The 26,051-nt window shown below is 59.4% G+C and overlaps 1 protein-coding gene across 10 annotated transcripts in view; it reads right to left on the bottom strand.

Moving 5' to 3' along the window:
• The window catches only part of SBNO2 (strawberry notch homolog 2), a 42,244-nt gene that overhangs the window by 7,838 nt on the left and 8,355 nt on the right, over window positions 1–26,051 (bottom strand). For 5 of the 10 annotated variants that reach the window (XM_044948587.1, XM_025292787.2, XM_044948591.1 and 2 more), the window contains exons 2-14: window positions 19,979–20,170; window positions 17,299–17,372; window positions 16,574–16,682; window positions 5,463–5,636; window positions 3,990–4,073; window positions 3,602–3,698; window positions 3,044–3,198; window positions 2,805–2,938; window positions 2,635–2,725; window positions 2,393–2,536; window positions 987–1,104; window positions 625–730; window positions 91–244 (exon numbers count right to left, since the gene is read on the bottom strand). In XM_044948587.1, the coding sequence (XP_044804522.1) occupies window positions 91–244; window positions 625–730; window positions 987–1,104; window positions 2,393–2,536; window positions 2,635–2,725; window positions 2,805–2,938; window positions 3,044–3,198; window positions 3,602–3,698; window positions 3,990–4,073; window positions 5,463–5,636; window positions 16,574–16,682; window positions 17,299–17,372; window positions 19,979–20,098 (1,560 nt within the window). In that variant the 5' untranslated portion in view covers window positions 20,099–20,170. Of the gene's footprint in view, window positions 1–90; window positions 245–624; window positions 731–986; window positions 1,105–2,392; window positions 2,537–2,634; window positions 2,726–2,804; window positions 2,939–3,043; window positions 3,199–3,601; window positions 3,699–3,989; window positions 4,074–5,462; window positions 5,637–9,070; window positions 9,276–9,400; window positions 16,524–16,573; window positions 16,683–17,298; window positions 17,373–19,978; window positions 20,171–20,813; window positions 20,946–26,051 lie in introns of those variants that run through there. The other 5 variants (XM_044948588.1, XM_006050497.3, XM_044948592.1 and 2 more) reach the window with 5 other exon arrangements.

The raw sequence follows: 26,051 nt of genomic DNA, 5'->3' as shown, positions 1-26,051 counted from the left end.
TCTGAGTGGCGCCCTCAAGGGCAGATGCTGAAGGTGATGAGGCAGAACTCCAAGGGGACACCAAGGCTGTCCATTAGGTCAGAGGCTCACCAGCAGGGCTGCCCGGTTATAGATGCGCTCGAAGGCCGGGGTCAGCGGGATCTCCTCGATGCGGAAGGTGACACCAGAGAAGCTGAGTTGGCGAGCGATGTACATGCCACTGACCTTCATGTCCATGGCCACAATCTCCATGGCGCCCACACCCCTGTGGGCAAGCACAGGCTGCCTGGGTGCCAGCTAGGGACCACATGCTGGGTCCCAAGAGATGGAGCCAGCGAGGTGGGGGCTGTCACTGTGGAGAGTGAGGAAGGACTAGGTGCACAGGGTGCGGTGTGTGGGGCAGAGAGCATATGCAAAGGCCCTGTGGGTGCACCTTGGAAAGACAAAGTGGTCTACCTTGGCAGGGGGCAGGGGAGGGCCCTTCCCCTGAGATGATTGGAAGTACTAGGCAGAGAAAGCATGGAATTTTCATTCTAAAACCCCCATGGTTGCTACAGGAGAGTGAGTGGGAGGGGTGCACCTTTACATATGACAAGCAGGGCCCTCTGCAGCCCCACCTCCATCACGTGGACATGAAGAGCGCACCTCTTCTCAATGGCGTGCAGAAATTCCTCAAAGGTCCGGAAGGGCGTGCCCTCACCCCAGATGCCCAGGCGGCTCATGTAGATCATGTTCCGGGGCTCAGAGGCACCTGGGGAAGGGGGCCGCTGTCAGCTCCTCTGACCTGGCTAGGTTGGCAGCCTTGGATGGGGCCCCAGAAATGGCATGAGGGCCAGCAACAAGGACCTGAGGCTCTTGGAAAAGTGCCCACAGCCAGTGGGCAGAGTGACAGGGGCTGGTATCTCTGCAGACAGGCTGCAAGGTGGCTGGCAGGAGCTGGGTTGCAGATTGGATGCCCCTACAGCTGCGCTGGGGCAGGTATCACCCATCGATGAGTGGGCCCTCACCTGTGGCGCTGGCATAGACCACCCTGGCCAGGGGCAGTTTGTTCTGCAGGTCTAGCACGGCCTTGCCCATCTTGGTGGAGCTTGCGTTCTTGGCTTTGTGGCACTCGTCGAACACAATCTGGGTTGGGCATGGGTTAAGGACTGTTCTGGAAGGCAGGCCACCCCACAGACCCACCACACTGCCTCCCTTCCTGGCTGGGGGAACTCCAGAAGGTGCCTGGGGTCTCTGGCCACAGGGCGGGGTCCTTGGGGTGTGAGGCCACCAGGGCCACTGGAAAACAGCCTCTAGACCCCAGTGATGTTCACAGAAGTTGGAAAACATAGACAGTTCTTCATGTTTTCAGGGGAGCAAGTTACAAACAAGTAAGTCTGTCACAAACCTATCTGAAAGACAAGGTGTGAGTGCCATGTGTGTGCACACGTGTCCACACAAATGTACAGAGGGTCGATGGAGAACTTGTGGGAACATGGGTGAGAAGGTTAGCCTGATGCCGACAGGCTGCCCCCGGGTGTGAGATTAACCTTGTTATTTTTCATGCTGTTGCTGAGCTGATGCATCAGTAGACCTGCTGCTGTGTCTTGCTTGAGGGCCTCTGTACAGACTTCGCCCTGTGAGCAGAGGACCCCAGGTCTCCTCTCATCAAGAGGAAGGGGGAGCCCCCAGAGAATGCAGCCGCCCCACTTCTAGGAACAAGGGTGGATCCTGGGAGGATAGAGCTTGAGGATCCTCTGTGGGCCCCTGCAGAAATCCCCAGGAGAAGTTGTGGCCCTTGAATGCCCAAGCTATAGGGAGGCCAAGGTGGGTCCTCTGGAAGATTGTTACTGGTAAAAGGAGTGTGTGGAAACAAGAAGAGGTGGACAGGACACAAACATCAGACTCTAGCTTATACTCTCCTACACTTCATTTTCCTACAGTTTGGTGTGAGCAAAAAGGAAGTTATCTCAGACTTAAGAGCAAAGGAGGGAGAGAGGCCTGGGACCCACACCAGCTGGCCAAGCTGGGGCAGGGGGGCCCTCTGGCCTGGCTCCCCTTTGGATCGCCTGGCCTGGCCGGTCCACTCAGCTCCACTACTAGGGGGCTGGATGAGGACAGGGCAGGAAGTGCTCTCCAGGCCTTGAGTCTCACCGCCTGGAATGTCTCAGCCACCATCACCCTGACCCTGTGGACATGGGTCCGGCCCATTGGAGCCAGGAGGCCTAGGCAGACAGCCAGGGACGGGTAGCAACGGTCACTGAGGGCGAGCGTGCAACATCAGACCCTCCCTGCCGGGAATTCCTCCCGCACTTCCACCTCTCCAGAGCCTGCCAGGATGGGACTTGTCAGGGTCTCCCAGCCCCCTGTCCTAGACCCCGCCCATCTAGCCCCGCCTCTGTGCTTGGCTCCGCCCCCATCCCATCGAGGATACCACTCCGTCGAAGGCCTCCCCGCACCACTCCAGGATCTGCCGGATGCGCGTGCGGTGCTGCCCACCCGCCTGGCTCTCACCAATCAGGGCAGAGTAGGTGGCGAAGAGGACGCCCTCTGAGGTAGTGTTGTCGCCGTACTTGATCTGGGGGAGAGGGCGGACATCTGTGCATGAGGTGGCTTGGCCAGAGCTGGGCTCCGTGACCCCGACCCGCACCAGGTTTGGGGCTGTGGCCCCCCGACCTTGCTCAGTGCGTGCACCGCGATGCCGGGGGCGGCGATGTCCCGGAGGTCGCGCTCTGCGTCGTACTTGAGATCATTGGAGACGCTGAACCTGGGGTTGCGGGCCAGTAGGCTTCAGGAGCCCCCTCCCCGGCTGCAGGCCCGCCCCGCACCCAGGGGAGGCAGCTCACCACAAGGCCTTCTTCCTGCCCCGCAGATAGTTCTCCAGGATGACGCCGGCCACCGTGCGGCCCTTACCCACACCCGCGCCATCGCCAATGAGGAAGCCCGCGCGCTGCCCACTGGGAAGCAGGACCTCATGTTGCTGCGGGGGTGGGGGAAGGGGGGGTCAGCGTGCGACAGGGTCAGAGTGGGGCACTGAGACTATCCCCACGCAGGCCGCAGACCCGGTGGGAGACCCCGAGATCACCTGACAGGCGTAGGTGATGGCCTCCAGCTGCAGGGCAGACAGGGCCCCGCTGTCTGAGGAGGGCAGGGCGAGGGTGTAGGTGATGTCTGGCGGCGGGACACTGGACAGCGTGCTGGTCTCCACCACACGGTCCGGGTGCTGCCTCCCAATCTTGGCTGTAGGGATGTGCAGAGGGGGCAGGTCAGGGGTGTGGCCCAGACGTGACCAGGGCACTAGGGGGGTCCACCTGGGGCCAGGATGGGTGGGGCACACCCCACGAAGTGGAAGGGAGGGCCTATCAGCGTAGTGCCAGCCGGTGGCAGATTCCTAAAACCCTCCCAGGTGCAGAGGAAGGTGGCCTGCCTCTCCATTGCAACACTGGCCTGCACTGGTTTTGTGCCAGGTGAGGACCACAAACAACCCTGATTACAGAAGAGTCCCTCAGGAGCCCACCCACACCTGCTCTGGCAGTTTAAGGTTCCCTGGGACCTTCAGAGATCCCCGAAATGGGCGCCCCAGGCCAGAGGACCCAGACCCTGGGCGCTGTGCAGCTGGGGGTCTCCATAGCAGGATACTCACACTTGGATGGCACATAGTCAGCGTACGTCTCCGCGTGGCCCAGCTCCTCCGCCTCATCCTCCTCAGCCTCGTCGTCCTCCTCAGGCTGACTCTGAGCCTGGGGAGACGTGCTGTCACACCGGGGACTGTCCTGTCCCCTGCAGCCCACCAGCCTCCCCGTCAGGGTCAGGGGCCTGAACCACTAGCCAGCCCAGTGACTCAGGTGATGGGAAGGTGTTACCCTCCCCACCTGCCCCCCACACCATGGTGCCTCCCTGGGACCTCAGTTTCCCATCTGTAAAATAGACCGTGCTCCCAAGCTGGTCCAGACTGTACACAGCAAGTGCCTGAGTGGCCCTCCCTGGTGTCCGGGAGGGTTGGGCAGGGCTAGGGAAGGTACCTGGCTCACCTGGTAGCTGATGAGAAGTGGGGTGCTGGAGAGGGAGGACACAGGGTCCTCGAGGCCTGTAAATGGCCCACTGGGCGGGAACAGCTGGAGAGGAGAGAGAGGCAGGGAGAGGGGGCATGAGCCTGCAGGCCAGAGGTGGGGCTGAAGTGCCTGGATAGGCCCCCAGCCTCCAGGAGGGCTCGCCCGATTGTCCTCAAGCCCCTCAGCCTGCTACAAGCCTCCTTCCTGCTGCCTGCCTGCTTAGATCTGCTGCATAAATAAGTACTAGGGGCATACAAAGCACTAGATATGTAAGAACTAGGAACGCAAGAGGCAGCATGATAAGTAGACAACATTGCTGTACGTTGTATATGAAAATTAACAGTAAATGCAAGGAGTTCGGGGCACAAGGGAAAAAAAAAGGTTTTCTACTTTTTTTTCCCCCTCTTTTGGCTATGCTGTGTGGCTTGTGGGCTCTTAGTTCCCCAACCGGGTATTGAACCCAGGCCCCCAGCAGTGACAGCACAGAGTTCTAACCACTGGACCACCAGGGAAGTCCCTCTATCTCTTTATTGTTGTATCAATACGAGACAGTGGATGTTCACTGACTTATTGTGGTCCTTTTTCATGACATATGCAAGTCAATCGTTGTGCTGTGTGTGCATCGCCTTAAACTTAGTGCCATGTGTCAATTACATCTCAATAAAACTGGAAGGAAAGTAAAAACAAACTTTTGTTTTTTTAATCAAAGTGTAGTTTCCTTTTCTTTTCTTTTGGTGGGGGGGGGGGGGGGGCCTGTGCTGTGCAGCATGCGGCATCTTAGTTCCCTATCTAGGGATCAAACCTGTGCCTCCCTATGGTAGAAGCACAATCTTAGCCCCTGGACCAGGGAAGTTAAAAAAAAAAACAAAAAACACAAAGTTTTCTTGAAATGAAAATAAAATGGAAATGAGGTACAAGGAGATCAGAAACCTACCCTCAATTCCCTCTCCCGTTTTTTTGTTTTTTTTTTTTTTAATTAACAAAAACAAACAAACAGCCTCGGGCTCAGGTTCCTGGAAGGCTGAGTCAGGTTCCTGCTGGCCGCAGCAGGAGTACGTGTGGGGTTTCAGCTGCCTGCTTGGGCCTGGCAGAGGCTAGGAGCTGGTGGGAGGGCCCTGGTGAGGGGAGGGCAGGGTTACTGCCCCACTGGGCCCCTGCAGCCAGAGGTGGGGTTGGGCCTGCGTTGCCTACTGCACCTGCTCTGGGCATGTCACATCCCCCTGACCCTTCCTGAGGGTCCAGGGGTTTCACAGGCACTGAACCTGTCAGGCAGCTGGGCAGATATCCACCAATATCCACTAGTGTGTCCTGTGCTCCCAGAGTCCCCCTTCCCCCTGGGAGCCCCTGCATCTTCAGGCCCACATGGGAGACAGGAGCAACCTTGAGTAGCAGTGTTGTCTGGGTCTGAGCGGCCTTGGCATGGCTGCCAGCTTGGAGGCTGGGCGCACTGACCTTGTCGTGGGCGGAGGGGCCGGTGCTCACGTCCCAGATGGTAGGCACCTGGCTGAGGCTGTCAGCGGGCGGAAAGTCAGGCGTGTCGGCTATGTCCGAGAGGGAGTCCACGGATGAGGAGAAGATGGAAGCGTTGGAGAGGTCATCGAGGTATGAGGAGTCCTGGAAGACAGGCTAGGTATGGGCGGCTGTGAGGCCACACCGGCAGAGCCACAGGCCCAGCCATGCCGTTGATGATGCTTGGCCACAGAAAGAGTTAAAGCCCTGACATTCGCTACCACGCAATGGGCCCTGAGAACATGATGCTCAGTGAGAGAAGCAGACAGAGAAGGACACGTAGCATGTGATTCCACTGATGGGAAACGTCCAGAACAGGCTGACCCACAAAGTGAGTGGGTTCCTGGTGGTCAGGGGCTGGGGAGGAGAGGGGAGTGACTGCTCTTGGGGATGGGGTGTCTTCGGGGGGTAATGGAATGTTCTAGAACTAAACAGAGATGACACTTGCATGACTCTGTAAATGTACTGCAAACACTGAATTACACATTTCAAATGGGTCAACTGTATGGTATGTGAATTATAGCAGTAAAGCTGGTTTTTCTTTTTAAAAAAGAAAGGGGAAAAGGAAAGGGAGGTAAGAGAAAGCAGACCCCGCAAGTACACGCTGGAGTCTACTTAGGGCACACCCATCCTTGTGAAGGGTGATACCAAGATGCAGGGGGCCCCCCCAGTGCCTGAAGCTGGGGAAGGTGAAGGCCCCAACCACCTCCCTTAGCCCCTCCGTGCCCGAATGTGGGGTACACTCAGCTGATCACTCCAGGGAAGGAGCCCCTCAGCCTGCCTGACATGGGGCAGGGGTTATGGACAGACTGTGGTCCCAGAGGGCATGTCAGTGAGAGCATTTCCTGAGCAGGGAGGGGCCAAGGAGAAGGTGGGGCCAAGGCAGAGGAGGAGGGAACAAGCCCTTTGGGAGCACCCAGTCCAGCGCACCTTCCACAGGTCACCCGCCCACTAGGGCGGTCGGAGGGCCACAGCCAGGTGGGCTCAGGCGGGCTGCCAGGAAGGCTGCATGTGTCCCACTAACCTGTGGCGAGGGGTGGGGGAGGCAAGGAAGATGGGAAGGACAGACCAGCTGGGTCTCCAACCTAGGGACTCAAGATCAGTGGACTCTGGGGAGGAAGGGACGCCGGGGAGTGGGGCCCAACCGATGTTCCCAGCTGGGGCTGGAGGCCACAGCTGAGCTAGCTCCTGGCTGGGTGCGGGGGGGTAGAGGGGGACGTCCCCCCCAAGTCACTAAGACTAGGCATCCTGGCTCAGGCAGTGCCAAGCCCTGCCCCACCCCCCTGCAAAGTGTTTCTGGGGCTCCCCTCCCACTGATCTACATGCAAACCACCTGCCCCGGCCCTGGGGTGAGGGAACCTCCAGGTGACATTGACCAGCTTCCCCAGACCCCCATGGTCCCATGCTAGCAGGCAGGGGAACCCAAACAGGCAGGTGGGACCCACCGTGCCCAGAGGACAGGGGGAATGGCAGGAAGGGGCATGGCAGGGTCAGGGCCAGGTCAGCTAGTCTGAGGCTGGGGGCCCTGGGAAGACGGCTTCCCACACCCGGTTGCCCTGGCTTGGGGGGTTTGTAAGCAGAGTTTTCTGCCCACTAGGCTCCTACTGGCCTCTGCCCCCTGCCATCCACAGCCTGGTCTCACGGTGTTGGGGGGACAGACCCCAGCCTCCCCCACTGCCTGCAGTGGCAGGACCCCATGACCTGGTGAAATCCAGGCGAGGCAGTGAATAAAATCTTCGAGGTTGGGACAGAGCAGGAAGGGAAGCAGGAGGGGAATGCCAACCCCAGGAACGGGAAGAGGTGCTCCGTGATCCACTTGAGGCTCCTGGCACCCTCACACAAGAGCTGGGTGACTCAACAGGCCAGAGCACCCATCTCAGGGGACACAGAGGCAGCAAGGGCTGGGGGGTCTGGCCTGCCTGCTCCCCAGCCCATCCCTGGTCAGCTGGGGTCAGAGGCGGCCCATCCCGAGCCTGGTGGACAATGAGGAGGTCCCCAGACACTGAGGCTGGCTGCGGTGGGTTTGGGTACAAGCAAGGACAGCTGTCATTGCTGAAATCCCCTGGCACATCTGCGTGGTCCTCCTCAGTGCATGGCACTGAGCTTGGGCAGAGTGATGATGGCCCGGGCCATTAGCCAGCAGACCTGGAGCCCTGAGGGGTTGCCCTGCTCCCTGAAGGCAGAACAGTTGCTGAGCAGTGGGCAAGAAGCGGGGCAGGGCTGGGGGGCCAGCCCTGACCATGGTAGAGTCCCTGGGCTGAAGGGGACTATACCCTCTGAGAAGGCTGCATGGAGACCCTTCCCAGGACAGCGTGCAGAGGAAGGACACCCCCTCCCCCATGGAGGAGCCAGGAGGTCAGGTCAAGGTTGGCAGCAGGGACCCCTGGTGTGACAGATGAGAAGGGCACGTCTCCTCCTGGGTCCCTCCCCTAGGAATCCATGGTCCCAGGGTGACCATAAGAAAACACCAGACAAGCCCAGACTGGGGACATCCTGCAGGACAACCGACCTGGGCTCTCCACCCACAACTGCCCAGGCCCCCACTCCCAAGGGGAGATAATGGCAAGACCAAGGGGGCCTGGTGACATGGGGTCCTGGGGCAGAGAGGACAAGGGGACGTGCAGACCTTGGCTGAGGATGACATATCAGCACCAGCGCATCAGCTAGGATGCACGCGGTGCTGAGCTGAGGTGTGACCCATGGGGACCCTGAACTGATCCACAGCTTCGCTATAAACCTAACCCTGTTCTGAAAAGTACAATTTATTAAGGAAGCGGGTGCCCTCTCCCCTGTCTGTGGACACTGTCCCTACCAGATGCCCAGAGGGGCAGCCAGCATCATCTGGGGGCCCCTGGATCCTCAGGGGCAAAGGGAGGTGGGGCCTCACTGGGGTCTCCAGGGTTGGGGGTGGGGCTCCCAGGGCCCTTCCTGCCCTGTGCAGGGTGGGTGTTTGGATTCAAGTGAGAGGGCGCCTGCCCACGTCAGGACCTGACCCTTGGCAGCCGCAGCAGACCTGCAAGATGACCTGAACCCAGATCCACCCTCTCAGGGTCCCAGGGCCCAGTCAGGCCAGGGCAGCAGCTCCCCGGCCCTCACCAGAGCCAACTCAGCAGCCTGTGTCCACCCCACCCCCCCGTCACCTCCTGACCTGTGTCCCCACCCTGCTCCTTCCACTGCAGCCCCCGAGTGGGGAGCTGGCTGGTTACCCTGACAGTTCTCTCAGCATCCCAGAGACTCCAGACCAGTGAGGAGCTGGGGGGACCTGGAGGAGCTGCCCACACAGCAATGCCCCCTCACATCCACCACCAGTACCCAGCAGGATGGAATAGGACAGCCCTGAGGCTGGACCTGGCTCTGGGTCTGCTCAGCAACCCCTCCCAGCTGGGGAAGTGACACCAGAAACGCCCTTCGACACAGATCCAGGGCCCCGAGGGCAGACCGGGAAACAGAGGGATGGGAGGACGGGGTCAGGGGGATGGAGAAGAGGGGGATGAAGGGAAGGGGGGATGGAGGGATGGGAGGACAGAAGGACAGGAAAGGACCATTCCTACCTGTCCCATCAGAGCCTGTCTCAAGCCGTGCCCCACCCCGTCCCATGGAGCCAGTGCCGCTGTGCCCGGAATGCCCCCGAGACTCCAGGTGGGGTGGCTCTGGCCCCCTGTTTCCCCGCTGCCTACCCTCCCTGGCTGTCCCCACATCCCACGTGGCTCTGCCCGGAAAACTCCAGCGGAATCACCCTGGCTGCCAAAAAAGCCGGACGGAGCCCGCCTCCCCACCCCCACTCTGGTTGTTCCCACGGGCCGGCCCGCCCCCCCCCCCCCCACTCCCCGCGCTGCCCCACCACCCCGCCAGCTCTGGGCTCCCGGCAGGAGCGGGATTACCTTGCCGATAGTGGCGAACTGCAGCCAGAAGCGCAGCTGGGACATGGTGATGGCAGGGTCTCTGGGAGGTGGCGGGAGCAGCTGCCTCATGACCGCGGGGGCTCAGCCCGGCCGGCCCTCAGCCCTCAGCCTGCGCCCGCCCGGCTGCATTTGCATGTTGGTTTAGTCACCGCCGGCGCCTACTTCCCCTAAGGCCGGCTGACTTTCAGGAAATGATGCCTGCCTGGTAAGTCAGGGCGATTACTGGCAGAGTGCAGAGAATTACTGAACGGGGCGGATTCTAGCCACAGACGGCTGTCAACAATGCCGGCCTGCCGCCACCAGCCTGAACCCTGCTGCTGCTGGCCTGTACCTTGCTGCCCTGGTGCTCTCCCTGCCCCAGCCTCAGTTTCCCCAAATCGCTGCCCCCCCCAGAGCCCAGGCCCAATTGTGCCTGGCAGGGACCATGGCTGTCCTGGGGGTGCCCATAGCAGGAACTCAAGGGGCATAGACCCCGTGCTGTAGGGAGGAAACCAAGGCTGGCCCCTCTTGGGTCTGCCCTCGGTTCCTCAGCCTACACCCTGACCTTCACTGCCTGTCCTGGCTGCCCTAGAGCTGACCCTCAGTGTCTGCCTCTCCAGGCGGCTCAGCCCAGGGCCTTTGCCTATGCTGTAGCCCCCCCGCCACCTCCCACTTAGAGGGCCACCCTGGCAGGGCTCTGAGATCCCACCTAGCTCCCATTCCTGCCTTGGCGAGGGGTTTCTGTCCTTCCCCAGCTCCATCTCCCCCTGCGACCCATAGCCCAGCACAGAAGGCGAGATACAAACAGGGCCAGCGGCTGGGGAGCACAAAGCCATCAGGCTGGGCGCCCCATCCTGAACTATTTCTTTTGATCACCCCCATCCCAGGACAGTTTGATGCTGGCCCATATCCAGGAGAAGCAGGTGGGCCTGTAGGTCTCCCTGCACCTGCCCAGTACCCCGGGACTCTAGTTGGGGAGGGTCCCGGAGGTCAGGGAGACCTTGGCCCGATGCTGCAGCCCCACTCAGTCTGCAGCCCACAGCTAGGGAGGAGGTGGGGGGGGCACATGGCCTGGAGGCCACTGCTGAAGACAAGGAACATGTAGAAATGGCAACCAGGAGAGGTAAGGACGTACACAGTCTGGCAACAGGGAAACGCAAACTGAAACCAGCAGGACACACTCCACACCCGCCCAAATGGCTGGATCCATGAAGCCGGCAAGGACCAGTGTGGGAGGATGAGGAGAAACTGGAACCCCACACGGCAGGTGGGCTGTGAAACGGAGCAGCGTCCTCAGAAAAGTCACCCCACGACCCTGTGATTCCACCGCCAGGCACCCAAGAGGGGCAACGGAGACACAGGTCCACATGGAAACCCACACATGCAAAGCAGCCAAAGGTGAACACAGCCACGTCTCTCTCCATATCCGGGAGCATCACTCAGCCATGGAAAACAGGGAAGCCCTGACACTTGCTACCATGTGGACAGACCCCGAGAACACAATGCTCAGTGAGAGAAGCAGACAAAGGACACACAGGGTGTGATTCCACTGATGGGAAATGTCTAGAACAAGCCAATCCACAGACAGAGAGAGTGCCTGATTATCAGAGGCTGGGGAGTCATTGCTAATGAGGATGGGGTTTCCTTTTTAGGGTAATGGAATGTTCTGGAATTACATAAAGGTGGTGGTTGTACAGCTGTGCAAATATACTTTGGAGGAATAAATTTTAAGCTGTGTAAATTCTGTCTCAGTTTTAAAAAGAACTACCAGGAAAATGACATGAAAAGAAGACCCACAAAGGACAAGCACAAACTTTTGTTATTAGATTTCAGGGGCAGGAAACTGGTCAGATTGCCAGGAGTGGGCTCACACTCAGTCCCCTGTATCTCATCACCAGATGGCTGGTCGTCCCTGACTGGCATGGGGCTGCCCGGCTGCCGGGATGCTCTCGGGTCCCCAGGCCACCACCGGGCTGGGCATGTAGGGGTGGGTGAGGCCCATGATGGGACCCTCTTTGGGGAGGGGTTGCTGCAGAAATAGTCAACTAAAATGTGGTCATGCTAGAGTAACGGCTGGTGCCCTTACAAAAGGAGATCTGGATGTGTACCAAGAGAAGACTGGGTGAAGACGGAGGTGAGAGGGGTGTGATGGGACCACAATCCCGGGACACCTGGGGCCCAGGTGCTGAGAGAGGCAGGACAGGCCCTCCCCTCAGAGGGCCCCAGAGCAGGGGCCTTGGCCATGGAAGTGAACCAGGGGCTTCCTGTGAGAAGCAACTCTGCACTGGCGGCCAGTACCAGGAGCTGTGGGAACTGCTGGCTGGGTAGGCGGGGCCTCCAACTGTGGGAGATACACCCGCAACGCAGATGCTGCTGCTCCTCCCCCCAACCCGCATAGGATGCTGCTGAGAGTTTGCGAAGCACTTTCCCCAAGCTATGACCTCATCCTTTTTCCCAGAAGCCCAGCTGGCAAACGGACAGCACCCTCATCCAGGCCCACCTGGGATGCCTGGAGGGACCCTCAGGGCACATGCTCACCCTGATGACAGAGAGAGAAGGGCTCAGTGGACTGCAAAGAGTCCCCTTCCCCAGGGCCTGGCAGAGATACAAGGATCCAGGGAAGATTGTGAGGAAGGGACAGGGTAGCACCTGCTCCCGGGGGGCTGCAGGGGGCTGGGCACTGAGGAGCAACAGTGGAGGGCGGGGTGGTTACCCCTGCAGCCAGGACTCCAGAAAAAGGAGGACTAGAGGAGGGCCTGGAGGGGTAGGGGCAGCTGGAGGCACAAAGCCTGAACAAGTGTCTGGAAGGCTGAACACTCCCCCTCAGCCCGGACCCTAACAAGGCCCCAAACATCCCCCCGAGGAGATTCAGTCCCATCTGGAACACACACTCACAGCAAAGTCTGTACATGCATGTTCACACGAGCACGATTCACAGTAGTCGAAAACCAGAAATGACCCACAAGTTCATCCCCAGGATGGATAAACACAATGTGGTCCCTCTACATAGTGGAATATGATTCAGCCAGGAAAAAGGCTAAAGCCCTGACCCTGGCTGCCACACGGAGGGGACCTGAGAACACGATGCTCAGTGAGAGAAGCAGACAGGAGGACATGTAGGGTGTGATTCCACTGATGGGAAATGTCCAGAACAGGACAATCCACAGACAGAGAGTAGGTTCCTGGTTGTCAGGGACTGGAAAGGGGGTGGGGGTGACTGGTCATGGGGGTGGGGCTTTTTTTGGGGATGGAATGTTCTGGATCTAAAGGTGATGGCTGTACAACTATGAATGTACTAAAACTGCTGAATTGTAAGAAATTCAAATAATATTTCAATTTAAAAAATGAAGAATGAAGAAAAGCCATATCCCCCAAACACATAGTACACCCCGGGCCTGGAGACCCCACATGGGGCCTCTCAAGCTGTCAGGGGTGTAGGGGTCTGAGTGGCTTAGTGCCAACCGTGGTGCACAGTGGAGGGACTCAGTGGACGCTGCCCTAGCAGGGGTCTAAGTCAACCCATCAGCAACGAGATACACTGACACAGGGCCTTGGAGTTGATGTGTTATGTTTGGGGGCCTCCCGCCAGGGACTCTGACCCCTCCCAGCATGGGGCACCCTATAGACACCTGGTTGGTTCTCCTCGAAGCCTCAGCACACAAGTGTAGTCATGTGGGTTGCACTGTGATGTCGGCCTTGGCCGTGTAAGCTGGTACATGAAACATGCAGGGAAACTGGGTGAAGCAGTGAGAAAAGTGGAAGTGTTAATCGCTCAGTCGTGTCCAACTCTTCGCGACCCCAAGGACTATAGGCCGTCAGACTCCTCTGTCCATGGGATTTTCCAGGCAAGAATACTGGAGTGGGTTGTCATTTCCTCCTCCAGGTAATCCTCCCGACCCAGAGATTGAACCTGGGGCTCCTGCACTGCTGGCACATTCTTTACCATATGAGCCCCAAGATGAGGCAGGCCGCGCAGGGATTTTCTGTATCATTTTGGCCACTTTGCTGTGAATCTAAGATTTTTTTTTTTTCCTATTTTTTGGCCACACCATGTGGCATGCAGGACCTTACCTCCTCGACCAAGGATGGAACCCACATCCCCCTGCATTGGAAGCAAGGAGTTCTAATCTATTGGACTGCCAAGCAAGTCCCTGTAAGGCTAAAACATTTTAAAGTTCATTGTATTTTACAAAAACCTTCAAACATACAGAAAAGAGCATCAGGGATGAAATTTTCAGCGGACCCCTCCCTGGCTGGAACTAGGGCCCCCAGCTGTGGCAGTTCAGTGGGAGCCTGGTCTGATGGCCAGGACTGTCCAGACAAAGAGAGCTACCTCCAAGTGGGAGCCAGACTGACCTCTTGCCCTAGACCCCCAGAACAAATTCCCTCGGCTGTAGATCCCTCCCAGGTAACTGGTGGATGGGGACCCCACACAGAGGCAGGCTTGACCCCACCAGGTCCTGGGCCCAAGCTGGCTGTGTGGAGCCTCCAGGGAACTGCTCCAGGCCCCAAGGGAAGGCAGGGGGAAGCTTTCTGCTTCTGGGCTGTGAGGGTCACACAGCCCCCCAGTAGTCTTTCCCTTTTCACTTTGGCCAGCAGGAAACTCGGGGCTCAGGTTTAGTTACCAGGGCGATGTGTTAGGGCCTGCAGGTATACATCTACTGCCTGCCCCCAGCCCAGGTCTGCACTCCCCATTCCAAAACTCCTGATGTACTAACAGGAGCAACAGCAGCTGGTATGTGTCATGGGCCTCATGAGGGCTTCACATGATGAAGCGGCTGTAATAAAACTACCCCGAACTCCATGGCTTACAACAGCACATTTATTACTTTATGGTTCTAGAGGTCGGAAGTACGAGATGGGTTTATGGGACTGGTAACCTCTGGAGGCTTCAGTGAACACTGGCTCCCCGCTTTTCCAGGTTCTAGAGGTACCGCATCCCTGGCTCACAGCCCCTCCCACTCCATCCTCACAGCTAGCAGAGCAACATCTCCTGTCTCTCTGTCTCTGACCCTCTACTTCCCTCTTATAAGGACCCTGTGATGACACTGTGACCCCAGGGGTCAACCCCATTTCAGGGGCCTTAGCTTAATTCCACCTGCAAAGTCCCCTCTGCCCCATGAGGTGACACGTCCACAGGTCCCAAGATGAGGATGTCTTTGGGGCTGTCCCTGTGCCAGCCACCATGCGATGTCACTCAGTCTAAACCAGGAGCAGAGTGGACCCACCAGGCAGAAGCTGGGCTGGGAACAACCTTGAACGCCAGGCCCACTCTGGACTCTCCTGCTTTTGGCTACAGGCATGGGGTCCCAGGGGAGATGGAGGATGCTGACGACAGAGTCAGACCCTGGCTGCACTACAGTCTTGCACCTGTGTGACCCCATGGTCGGCAATGGGGTGAGAGCTCATCTGAAGACGTTTCACCGCTTTAAAGGAAGACCTGGTCCAAGTCGGCTCCCGCATGGGAGACTGGAGGGTGAGTGGGCCGTGGCCACACTCTGTGAGCTTCTGTTGGGTGGATGTGTGACCTCCAATGTGACCTCCAATCACCTCCAGTGAGGGTGCTCTTTCCCACCTGGGGCAAGAAGCGGATGCAGTGCCCCAGGGGATTCTTGGCTCGGAAGCCGTGTGAATTCTTGACAGAGCCCAGGAGACGGTGGAAGCGGTGAGTGGGATGGGGAGCGAGGCCCCTGAGCAGCCGCAGGAGCTGGGTCAGCCCACAAAGGCTTCCACTGGCCCTAGACTCGGCATGGCCTAGGCCTCATTCATCTAGAACAGGATGTCCCAGCAAGGGAACAAGTCTGGACACAGAGTCAGGCCCTGGACCCAGTGGACAAGAGGCCCATCAGCTGCCAGCCCATGGCTAGCAAATGCCCAGAGATGAGGGGCCATGGCAGATGCCCTGGGAGTGTGAACCCACCAACCTTCCTCTTCTGGTGGTCAATGGTGTCCTCACGGACCAGTGGCCGGCAGTGGAAACCGCAAATCCTTCTATCGAGTCAGGGAGGCTAGATCCATGGGACTCCTGTCCCCACCCAACTACCCTTGCCCTGAGGGTCTCAGGTGTTCCCCAGGGTCTCAGGCCCTGCTCCCCAGGCCACAAGACCATCATGTCACCTCCTGGGCAGCCATAAAGGTCACTGATGGAGCAGCTCAAATGATAGACATATCTCGCGTTCAGGGCAGGCGTCCAGGGCATGGCATGGGGGCAACGCCTCCAGGCTCTGGGATCTCCCTGCCTCCCCAGTGCCCAGGTTCTGCCTCCCTCATCACATGCCTCCCCACGCTGTCTCTCTACAGGGACTTCTGGCAAGGTTAGGGCCGCTTTAACCAGGATGACCTCAGCTCTGTCTTTACTAATTGACCCACAAAGTCCCAACAGTCGAGTAGGTTCTCATCCTGAGGTCCCAGGAGGATGTGAATTTGGGAGGATGCGGTCACCGCAGCACACCCCCCCACCGCCCTGTCTAGCTCTCTGGCCAGTCCTGCTGCCCTCAGTGGGTGTAGACCAGTCGGAAGGGCCTTGGCCTGGTCCATGAGAGCCCGGTAGGCCTGCACTGGCCTGTGTGTCCATGGCCTTCCTCAGCCTGTCACCTGGTGGGGCCCACGAGCTCCCACTTTACGGAAGGAAACCTGAGCACCTGACACCCCCACCCCAGCTGGTCCACTGGATCGTCCCCAGACTGTGCGCAGAGTCTGCCCAGACACAGGAACTGCTTGGGGGCCGAGGATTCCAAGCTTCCAAGGGAGACTCAGCACCACACAGCCCCTGTTGCCCCTACTTCCTGCCCCCAGGTGGGGGTCACCCTGGCATTAAGACCCCCCCAGGACAGCACTGGGCTTCTTCCTGCAGACCACTCTGCAGCTCTCAATCAAGGGCTGCTGAGTGGAGGGAAGCGCGGCACCACCTGTGAACCCCCTGGACGAGGTATGGGGACTGCGGACCCACCAAGGCACCCGAATGGAGAAAGCGCATGGGCAAAGCGCTTGTGATACGGCCTATGACCTGCATGCAGGTGAGAGTGACAGCAGATGGGCCCCTGGCCTCAGTGACATGACCTCTGACCCAGCGTCCCTGCTACGGAAAAGTGACACCGGCTATCCCCCCACACAAGCCCTGTCCGCTGGCACTCACACCTCCAAGAGGCGCACAGCCCAGCCAAGGTCTCCTACCTGAGGAAAATCACTGCTCTTTGGTGGGAAGCTGGGAGCGGTGGCTGCGGGGCCATAGCTGGGGTCCGTGCAGGGCTGGCCCATGATGAAGGAGGAATTCATGAACTGGCTGCAGGAGGAAAAGGAAGCTGAGCTGGTGGGCGTGGTAGAACTCTGCCCACCCACCCCGCATGCAGGACAGAGGTGGGGGTCACCAGCCTGCAGGAACAATTCTGGTACCTCAGAAACTCTGCTTAGGAAGGGCCCACGTGCCCACATCCCCAGACACGGAACCCCAGAAAAACCTTGAGGCTCTGGCTGCATGTTCTTTTCATGCCCTTTGCACGGGCCATTCCTTGGCCAGATTCCAGGCCTGCTCCCCACCCGGCAAACTCCTATTTATCCTTCAAAACCCAGCTTGCCAATGCCCTTCAAAGAGAAGTTCCCCTCCAGGCTCCTTTCAGCCCCGTAGTTTCTCACTGCCCACATGATGTCCCCAGAGTGGGACCCTTCCTGGGCCCCTTGTCCCCACTACTGCTGCTTGTCTCCCTGGAGGGTTCTCGTTAAGGCAGATCACAGCAGGTCAGTCTAGGGCTTGGGTCTCAACCCTCCTGATTGGACATTGAAGCCCCACTTCCCAACTGAGAGCTCTGGTTCCATTTAGCCCCAACTGTGGGATGGAGAAGCAAAGTGAAGCCCTGTGGGTGGGGGGCTCCCTAGCAGGACCCCAGGAGCTGGACACTTACTGGCTTTCGCTGGAGAAGGCTGGGTATGTCGTGGGCGAGAAGCTGTTCCACCAGGGGTAGTGCAGCATGGTGTCCTATGACAAAGCAGTGGGCATCAGGGGAGGGGGTGGTGGGGCAGGGTCCCTGGTCCCCGCCACTGCCCTGGGGCAGGGTCCAGAAGGCACTGAGCCCCTCTCCCACCAGGGGCCTTCCAGCAGGTTCACTGTGCCTCCGTTTCTCCAGAGGGCCAGGGTGAACAGGAAGGTCCATAGAATATGACTGGCTCAGAGAGGGGGCACATGACCCCAACCAATCAGTCAGAGCCTTCCCTGGGATTTTATACTTGCAGCCAGTGGGAGTGACACCGCCTTCAGAAGGCAGGCCTGGGGGACTTGACTGGTCCCAAGATGGGTCCCTATGCAGGCTAGCCAATCAGAGCCTGCCTGGAGAAAAGAGGCTGGCCCTCCCCTGGGGAGGAAAACATCCTGGGAGATTAGCCAGGAGCTTCCCAGGCCTCATGTAAACTGATGAAGGAGATGACACTCCTGCTCAGGCAGTGCAACAGATAATATAGAACTGCCAGATAAGATACAGAACAGCCAGTGAAACCTGGCCAATGAAATTGGAATTTCAGATAGAGAAAAGATAGCTCTTAGTGTCAATACTGTGGGCCAGTCCCAGTGTGGCCTGAGGGGCTACCCCCATGTTCAGTGGCCCGAGAGAGACAGGCTCTGTGCACAGCCCAAGAGCCTGCTTTGTGGGCTCCGACTGCCCAGAGAGAAGCTCAGCCCCCACGCAGCACCTCCCTGTACTCAGGTCCCCATCTTGGCCCAAACATCCTCCCCCAGATTCCAGTATCTCAGCCCCTGCGGTCCCCATGTGCTGTCCCTGCAGAGCTCGCCTCCTGGCCCGTGGCTGGCTTCCTGGGTCACCACCATGGGACATGGCAGGAGCCTACTCCCTGCAGAAGAGCTCCCTCGTCTGCAAACTTGCCCAAGCTGGGGCTTGCTCTGACCTAGGAATTCTACTCTAGAAGCACACCCCCAGGGACTCATCCAGGAGCGGGGAGAAAACAGTGGCACTATTTATAGCGGGAGAAAACTAGAGTCGCCCCAAAGGCGCAACAATGGGGAAATAATTAAGCAGATGATGGGACGCTGAGGAGGAGGAATCCTGAAGGGTTATTAAGAATGACAGGCGCAGGCCCCAAGCCCACGAAACGGAGAGACATGGCATGTGAGGAAGGAACACACCTCATGCCACAAGTCAGAGAGGGCATGGGTGGGCAGAGTCTTGGAGAGAGGCGGGGCCGAGGAGGGCAGGGCCCCTGTGGGCATAGCTGCATGGGTACAGGTGTGCCTGGGGGAAGGCCTGGCCTGAGGCTGTGGGGGGTCTTCAGCTGGATCTGCTTTCGCTCCCTCCCTACCAAACAGTGAGGCCTGCTCGACTTGACCTGGTGCTGTGCTCTGCCATGTCAGGGCGCCTCGTGGGCACAGCTGGGCATGGGGTGGATCCTGGGTTTGTGCATGACCTACAGCCCCGTCTGATGCTACACTTGGAAGTCTGGGGTGCCTCCTGACAGCTCTGGGCCCTTGACCTGGAACCCTGCCTTGCTCCAGTGGCCTAGTGCCCGGCCTCTCTGAACCCCAAGCTGGATCCTTGCTTTCTCCCCCTACCGGCCTTTCCCTCCCATCCCAGCAGATGTCGGGGGAAGACATGCCTGAGTGTACCTGCTGCTGCTGCTGCGCCCACGCAGCCCACATCCCACTTGCTCCCCCTGCCAAGCAGCTCAAGTCTCCCCACCAAGACATTCAACTTCTTTTCTTTTCTGCAGGGAAGGAGCCCTGTTCTGCTCCAGGCAGGCCAGACTCGCTGAAGTATGCTGGCCCCCTCTGTGCAAGGCCTCCACAACCTCTGTGACATGAGGAGGCCTGGCACTCACAGTCGTTCTATCACTTGTGGTTCTTTACTGCAGCCATCAGAGCTCAGATGCGAGTGAGGTGTCCCTCGGCAGGTGGAAGCATAAACCAACCGTGGGACATGTGGACGATGGAAAGAAATGGGCTGTGAAGCCATGGAAAGACTCAGAAGAGCCCTGCACGCACATCATTAAAGGGAAGAAGCTGGTCTGAAGAGTCTACACAGTGTCCTAGTGTCCTCCCTAGGACATTCTGAAAAAGGTGAGACTCGAGAGAAGGACAAATGGGGCAGGGGGGTTAGGTGGCAACACTGGTCTGTAATGCCGACCAAGGGATATGGGTCACCTGACATCTGTCCAAACCCACAGAACACCTAGCAATAAAAGTGAACCAAATGTCACTATGGTCCTCAGACAGTGATGCTGATGGGCACCGGCTCCTGGGCTCAGCACCCTGAGGACCCTGAGGCACTAACAGAGGGGAGGGGAGCGGGGAGGGTTGTATGGGAACTTTCTGTGCAGTTTTCCCATGAACCTAAAAGTGCTTCAGAAATAGTCTTGAAAAATAAGGAGAAAGAAGTGCTGTGGCAGAGTGGATGAGCGTGACTGGCCGGCAATCCCAGCCACTGACATCTAGTGGGTGGGGCCAGTCACCCAGGCCAAGCCTCCCAAGGGCCGGCTGTGGTCCTGGCATCAGAAACCATACAGCAAATGTGTGAGAGACTCGGGGGTGACGCATGACCCCCAGAGGGTCCTCCCCACACACCCGGGGCTGGGGCTCACCTGGACGCTGGGCCCACACAGTGGGGTCTGCAGCGGCGGCGGGCTGTATAGGACGCTGCCAGCTGGCGGGGCCTCGTGCGGAGGGAGCTCCCTATCCATGGTGGGCCCCACTGCCAGCATCAGGGGGCTCCAGGAGCCAGGCTGCAGGGGCAGCTATCTGGGCTTCTTGCTCCGTGGTGGCGGCATCATGACCTGGGGAAAGACAGGCACGTCCCAAGGTTGCCCTCCAACCCCAAAGGATGGGGAAGGGTGCCTCTGGGGACAGTGGGCTGGGGGCGGCAGGATCCCTAGGGGAACTCTCAGATGACCCCAGCCAACTTGACTACCCCACCCACACGGGGGCTGTGCTGGGGGATCCATCAACTGCCCCGTCACTCCCTCCTAGGCAAATGGCCAAGACCTCCAGGATGAGGGCAGCCCCTTGGGGGTGGGGGCCCCGCTGCACTCCCACCCTTGTTCTCAGGCCCCGGAATCCTGTGGGCTCCGGGGCTGCTCCCACCACCCACAAAGGGAACCTTGAGCCCTGGGAGCCTAGCTTGAGCCATAGGGACACACCCCCAGATCTGTGACTAGTGTCTGGAAGAGAAGAGGTTTGGCCAACTGGCAGCTCTGAGCTGGAGGGGCCGCAGGGCCACGGGAGCCCCATCCTACTGCAGCCAGGTCAAGTGTGCCGAGGCTCTCTGGGCAGCTGGGCTGAGCCAGGAGGAGCCCCCAGACCCGGGTGGGGCTAGGTAGGGTCACATAGGGTCCCACTGACAAGGGGACAGACACCCAGCTGGGGAAAGCACAGGGGACGACCCAGCCCCATGTGATCTCCCCACCCCGCCATGCCCACCTGCCCATGGCCTGGGTAGGACCGACATACTGCAGGCCACATCGCCAATGGAGGGTGGGGACCCCAGGCTGACTGAGCGCTCCTCAGGACAAGGCCTCGGGACGTTAATCACCCAGAGAGGCAGGAAGGGGAGGCGGCTGCCACTCCCGGCCAAGCCCTGAGTGAAGAAATCCTCAGGACTTCCAGTAATCTCTGCCACACGGAGTCTTGTGCAATCCTGCGGGGGGCGGGGAGAGCCGCCTGCACCCACTCGCTGCCCGTGAGTGCCTCACCCGAGGTCCAGAGGGACAGGGGCTGCGTCCAGCCCTTCAGGAAGCCTGGGGGCTGGGCCGCCCTGCCTTGGCCAGAGAGGCTGGCAGGACGCCAGTCCCCCCGGCTCTCAGCAGGACCTGGCGGCACCAGGAGGAACACATGGCTGCTCTGGGACCCGTGGCCTCGGTCAAGCGGATGGTCAAACCCAGCTCTACGTCTAAGGGTTGGATAACCTCCAAAGATTCGGGGCCCAGAGCTCTGTGAGACTCAGTCTGATCATCAGGAGAATGGGCTGTTTGGGCATAAGGCTTGTCAGGAGCTCCATGGAACCTGAAGCCTCCAAGACCCAAGTGACTGCGCTATCACAGAAAACCTCAATTCAAGCTCCTTGATTTAAGAGACTCCTCAACAGGTCTACGTGGGGCCAATCCTATACTCACTCCCAGGCGCTTCTCAGCTCCACACCTGCAGAGGCTGGGGCTGCTCCCTTGGGAAGCACCATCCAGAGACCATGGCCGAATGGCACAGGAGGGGGACCTGGGCTGTCCTTGGGGTGCATGGAGCCCCAGGGACCCCCACTGGCAGCAGGCCAAGCCTGTGTTACATCCATTCTGAGCGTTTGGCCCCGCAAGCTCAGGCCCCACATCGCAACCCAGGGCATCACATCCTTCCAGAGGAAGAGGCTGTCCCCATGGGGAGGCCTCTCTATGCTCCATGGGGGAGTCATGACTGGAAGGGGGGTTACTGTGACGGGACCTGTCTGTCCTGTCCTACCAAGACATGCGGGGGGGCATGCCCTGGGGACCCCAGAGGTCTTCTCTGACCAAGCAGAGCATTCAGACCTAGACCTGGGGGAGCTGTGGGAGGGGAGCAATGGGGCTGCGAGTCAAGAGGGCCGCTGGGGATCGTGAACCCAAATGGGGGGAGGGGACATGGTGCCACCTGGGGGTTGGCAGCACCTCCCCCGGCTACACAGTAACCTCAGAGCCAGCAGTCCTGCTCCCACGTGTCCAGCCGGGGGAATGGAGACACACCCACACAGCAACCTGAACACTCACATCCACAACAGCCAAAGGGCACATACAGCTCGAGTGTCCCCGAGCAGGTGATGGATCAACACACGTGTCCCTCTACACCTGGGACCACCCCTCAACCACAAAAAGGGATGAAGCCCTGACACTCGCTACCATGTGGATGGACCCTGAGAACACAATGCTCAGTGAGAGGAGCAGACACATAAGGACACAAAGGGTGTGATTCTACTGACGGGAAACGTCCAGAACAGGATGCTCCACAGACACAGAGAGTGGGTTCCTGGTTGTCAGGGGCTGGGGTGGGGCCAACACTGTGCCCACCACCATCCCCACACCCCCAGAGGCCACCCCTACAGCATCACCGTCCTTGGATGCCCAGACTCAAGGTCATCTCTGGGCCCCACCACCAATTTCAGCCCACTTCACCCTGTTGCACGCTCAAACAGTCCTCCCATCCCCTAACTTTCCGACCTCTGCTGAGCGGCCCCAACCTGCCCACCTCCCTGGGGTCAGGACAGCATTACCAGCTCCCAAGCTTCAGAGGCTGCACTACCCGGGTATGAAGGAGGCCGGGCCACAGCATATGTTTGCTGAGACGTGAGCCCCATGGCACGTGCAGCAGGGGTGCTTGCAAGGTGCTCTTGGGGAGGGGCCAGCACTTCACCCAGCTTTGAGTTGCAGGATTTCCTTTTGAGATCACATTTCAAGTGAGTCATTGTACAACAGAAAGATCAAGGAATTGGTGGCCTGGACAGGATGATGGTGGGGCAGGGGATGGAATGTGGGAAGAGGCCAGGTCTGGGGCAGCCTGATCCCTGGGATGCACCCAGTTGGTGGGTGACCATGGCCACCCCTGCCTCTCGGCTGAGCCCACTTCACCTTGGTGCCCTGGCCAGACCTCAGTGCAGGGCCAGTGCCCCCAGGGTGAGCCATTTGATGTGCACTAAGGGCTCAGCCCCCCAGGCACCCTCGGAACCAGCCACCCAGACCCCTGCCTGGTGGTGCCTGGGCCCAGGTGGTCACGTGTTACCAGGCCCCCCAGGAACCCCCTCTCCAGGCATCAGGGACCTGCCAGTCTCCCCCAGGCCGCAGGAGAGCAGTCCCTCTGGCCACCCCTTGGCTAGACTCTGAGCATTGGCCCTGGGATCTGGGATGGGGAATGAGTGGGGGGGCTGGTGGGGGCAGTGGCCTGGGTGGAATCAGGGGGCCGGGGCCGGGATGTCTGGGGGAGGGTTGGGGTGGGGATGCCCCATCTTGCCCTACTGGTCAGAGAAGGCCTAGGGTCAGTCCCCAACAGGGGTAGTCAGAGAGTCTCCTCTACTCCTGATAGAGGGGTCCAGCCGGGTCAGGATGTGCTGCAGTCGGAGGGGCAGAGGGGTAGGGAAGGTCAGGCAAGGGGAAGGAGCTCTGTTCTGGGGGCACTGGCCACGCCCTGAGGTCCCATCTGGGCTGGCTGGCATAGCTTACTCTGTCAGGACCCCTGGAAGGGCAAAGGCCCCTGGATGGCCACCTCCATGGGTAGGCCAAAAAGGGAGGGGGTGGGTCCCAAGGGAAGCCTCAGGGGCCCCTCCTCACTGACTGACCAGGCCAGGTACTCAGGTGGGACACATGGGGACACAGGGCCAGCTGGTGGGCAATGGGGGCAGAGGGCTATGGAGGAGGGCCCAGCGTGTGTGTGGGCGGAAATGACAGAACAGAGGAGGCATGCTGGAGAGAGGGGTGACCCCCAAGCTCAGGTCCACCAGGAACAGGCCCTCAATTAGAAGCAGGCTCTTCATAGACAAAACCAGTTAAGATGGGGTGGTGGGGCCTGTGTCTTTACAAGAGGGAAATCTGGACACAGAGACCCTGGGAGGGGCCGTGTGGCAATGGAGGCAGAGACGGGTGCTGTGCCCACAAGGCCAGGACACCAAGGACCGCAGGCCATTCCAGGAACTGGGAGAGGAAGGAAGGACCCTTTCCTGGAGTGGGTGGAGGGAGCACCGCCCTGCTGCACCTTGATCTCAGACAGCTGGTCTCCAGAACTGGGAGAGTAAATCCCTGTGGTTTAAGTTGAGCCTGTGGTCAGCTGTTACAGCCGCCCATGGACGTTCAGATGGAAGGCAAAGACAAACCCTAGCTGGAGGAGAACCAACCCCAGACCCAGGTGACGGAGTGATGTTTGCGGAAATGAACGTTTATGCAGAAGAGGAGACCCTAAGGCTGAGTCCTGTGGGCACCGATTCAGGGTCACCTGCACTGGTTGTGTCTGCGCCCGCAGACCTGTGTGCTAGCGGGCACAGAGCTGCTGGCCCAGGGTACTCTGAGGGCCGACCGCAAGCCAGGTGCTTCTCAAAGCAGCTCCCACACCTAGAGGGCCACCTCAAATCTATAAGGACCTGTCAGAGTCTCACAGCCCTCGGGAGGTCAGTCAGCACCCCCGCCAGCTCTGAGGACACAGCTTAGGGGCATGGAGCCCTTCATACCCAGTCAATGGCCCAGAAGGGAAGCTGGATGAGGACAAGGAGCTTCCTTAGTCACAGCTGGAAACGCTGAGCCTAGGTCTCGGGGCCCTGATCCCTGGTCCCCACTCTCAGGTGCGGTCCAGCCTTATCAGGAGAGAGCCCGCAGGATAGCACTCCAGCTGGCCTCCCCTTGCAGCTGATGGACCTTCCAACCTGCATCCGTGTGGACAGGTTTGGAGTGGCTGCCCATGATGACAGGACACATGCATGCAGGCTTCCTCTTCTGGGAAGTGCCTGTTCAGGGCTCGTGTTTATTCGTGGTCTTGAAAAGGCTTTAGATACACTGAGCTTGTGGTCTCCTTGGACCCCCGGATCTTCCTCCCCTGAGTGGACATTAAGTTGAATCCCGCAGGCCTGACATCCTAGTCCTTGGACACTGATGTCCAGGGTCGGCAGGGAGAAGAGTCTGTTCCTCCTGACGCTTGCTGCTTGATGACAAGAGTCTCAGGCCAGCTGGCACACCACGTCCCTCTGCCCAGCTCCTTGGAGAGCCCAGAGATGGAGAGAGGAGGGTGCTCCCCACGGCTAGATCACACTAGTCCTGGGCGAGTGGTGAGACTGGCCAGTGCCCTCCTTGGGCGCCTATGGTCCAGCCTGGTGCCAAGAACATCACAAGAGACCTTCGCCCAAGCCAAAGGGCACCCCTGTGCCGCAGGAGGAAGGGTCTGTGCTGGGAAGAGGGCAGACACTCCTAAGTCGCAGCAGCAGGGGCCCCAAGACCCACCAACAGGCCTATGTCTGCTTTTCCTGTGCAGATGAGCATCCACAAACTCAAATCCTCCCCCAGGCCTGCAGGTCAGACGTCCAAGCAAGCTCACCAGCCTTGGCTTTAGGTCTCCCAAGTTTGGCTCAGCGCTGACACTGCCAGCAGGGCAGAGCTCTCCAAGGGGCTGCCCCATGCTTAGGGCAGCCGCAGTCGCAGCACACGGACACTGAGCTCTGACCCTCCGTCCCTTTCGGCCTCATTGGAGAGAGTCCTCGGCTCATGAGGACCCCGTGATGATGCTGGAGCCCCAGGGACCCAGGGTCACCCCATCTCAGGGCCCCTAGTTTAATCCCATCTGCGAAATCCCTTTTTATGTGAAGGGACACATCTGCAGGTCCCAGGATCAGGACGGGGGCATCTCCGGGGCCCTTACTGAGCTGACCCCAGAACACAGCTAGGACACAGCCCATGAGTAGACAGGTGGCCGGTAGGGCTTGGTACAGTAAGACCCCAGAGGTGCCTGGAGGTGGTGAAGCCCCCAGTGGCCCCTCACGGGGCAGCCTCTTCAGCGCCACAGAGGAGCTGTAGGCTGGCGGGGCCTCCCCCCTTCAAGTGCAGGAATGTGCTGGGGAGTCTAGATGGGCAGGTTCTTCGAGTTGAGCGGCAGGTCTGGATCTGGTGGGGGCAGCTGCACTCCAATTCTGTCCCAGCATGGGGCGCCTTCCTCCAGGTTCCCACGGTG

Source organism: Bubalus bubalis, chromosome 9 (genome assembly GCF_019923935.1).
Source record: "Bubalus bubalis isolate 160015118507 breed Murrah chromosome 9, NDDB_SH_1, whole genome shotgun sequence".
Classification (NCBI taxonomy): domain Eukaryota; kingdom Metazoa; phylum Chordata; class Mammalia; order Artiodactyla; family Bovidae; genus Bubalus; species Bubalus bubalis.
This window is presented reverse-complemented; position numbering and strand designations above follow the sequence as displayed.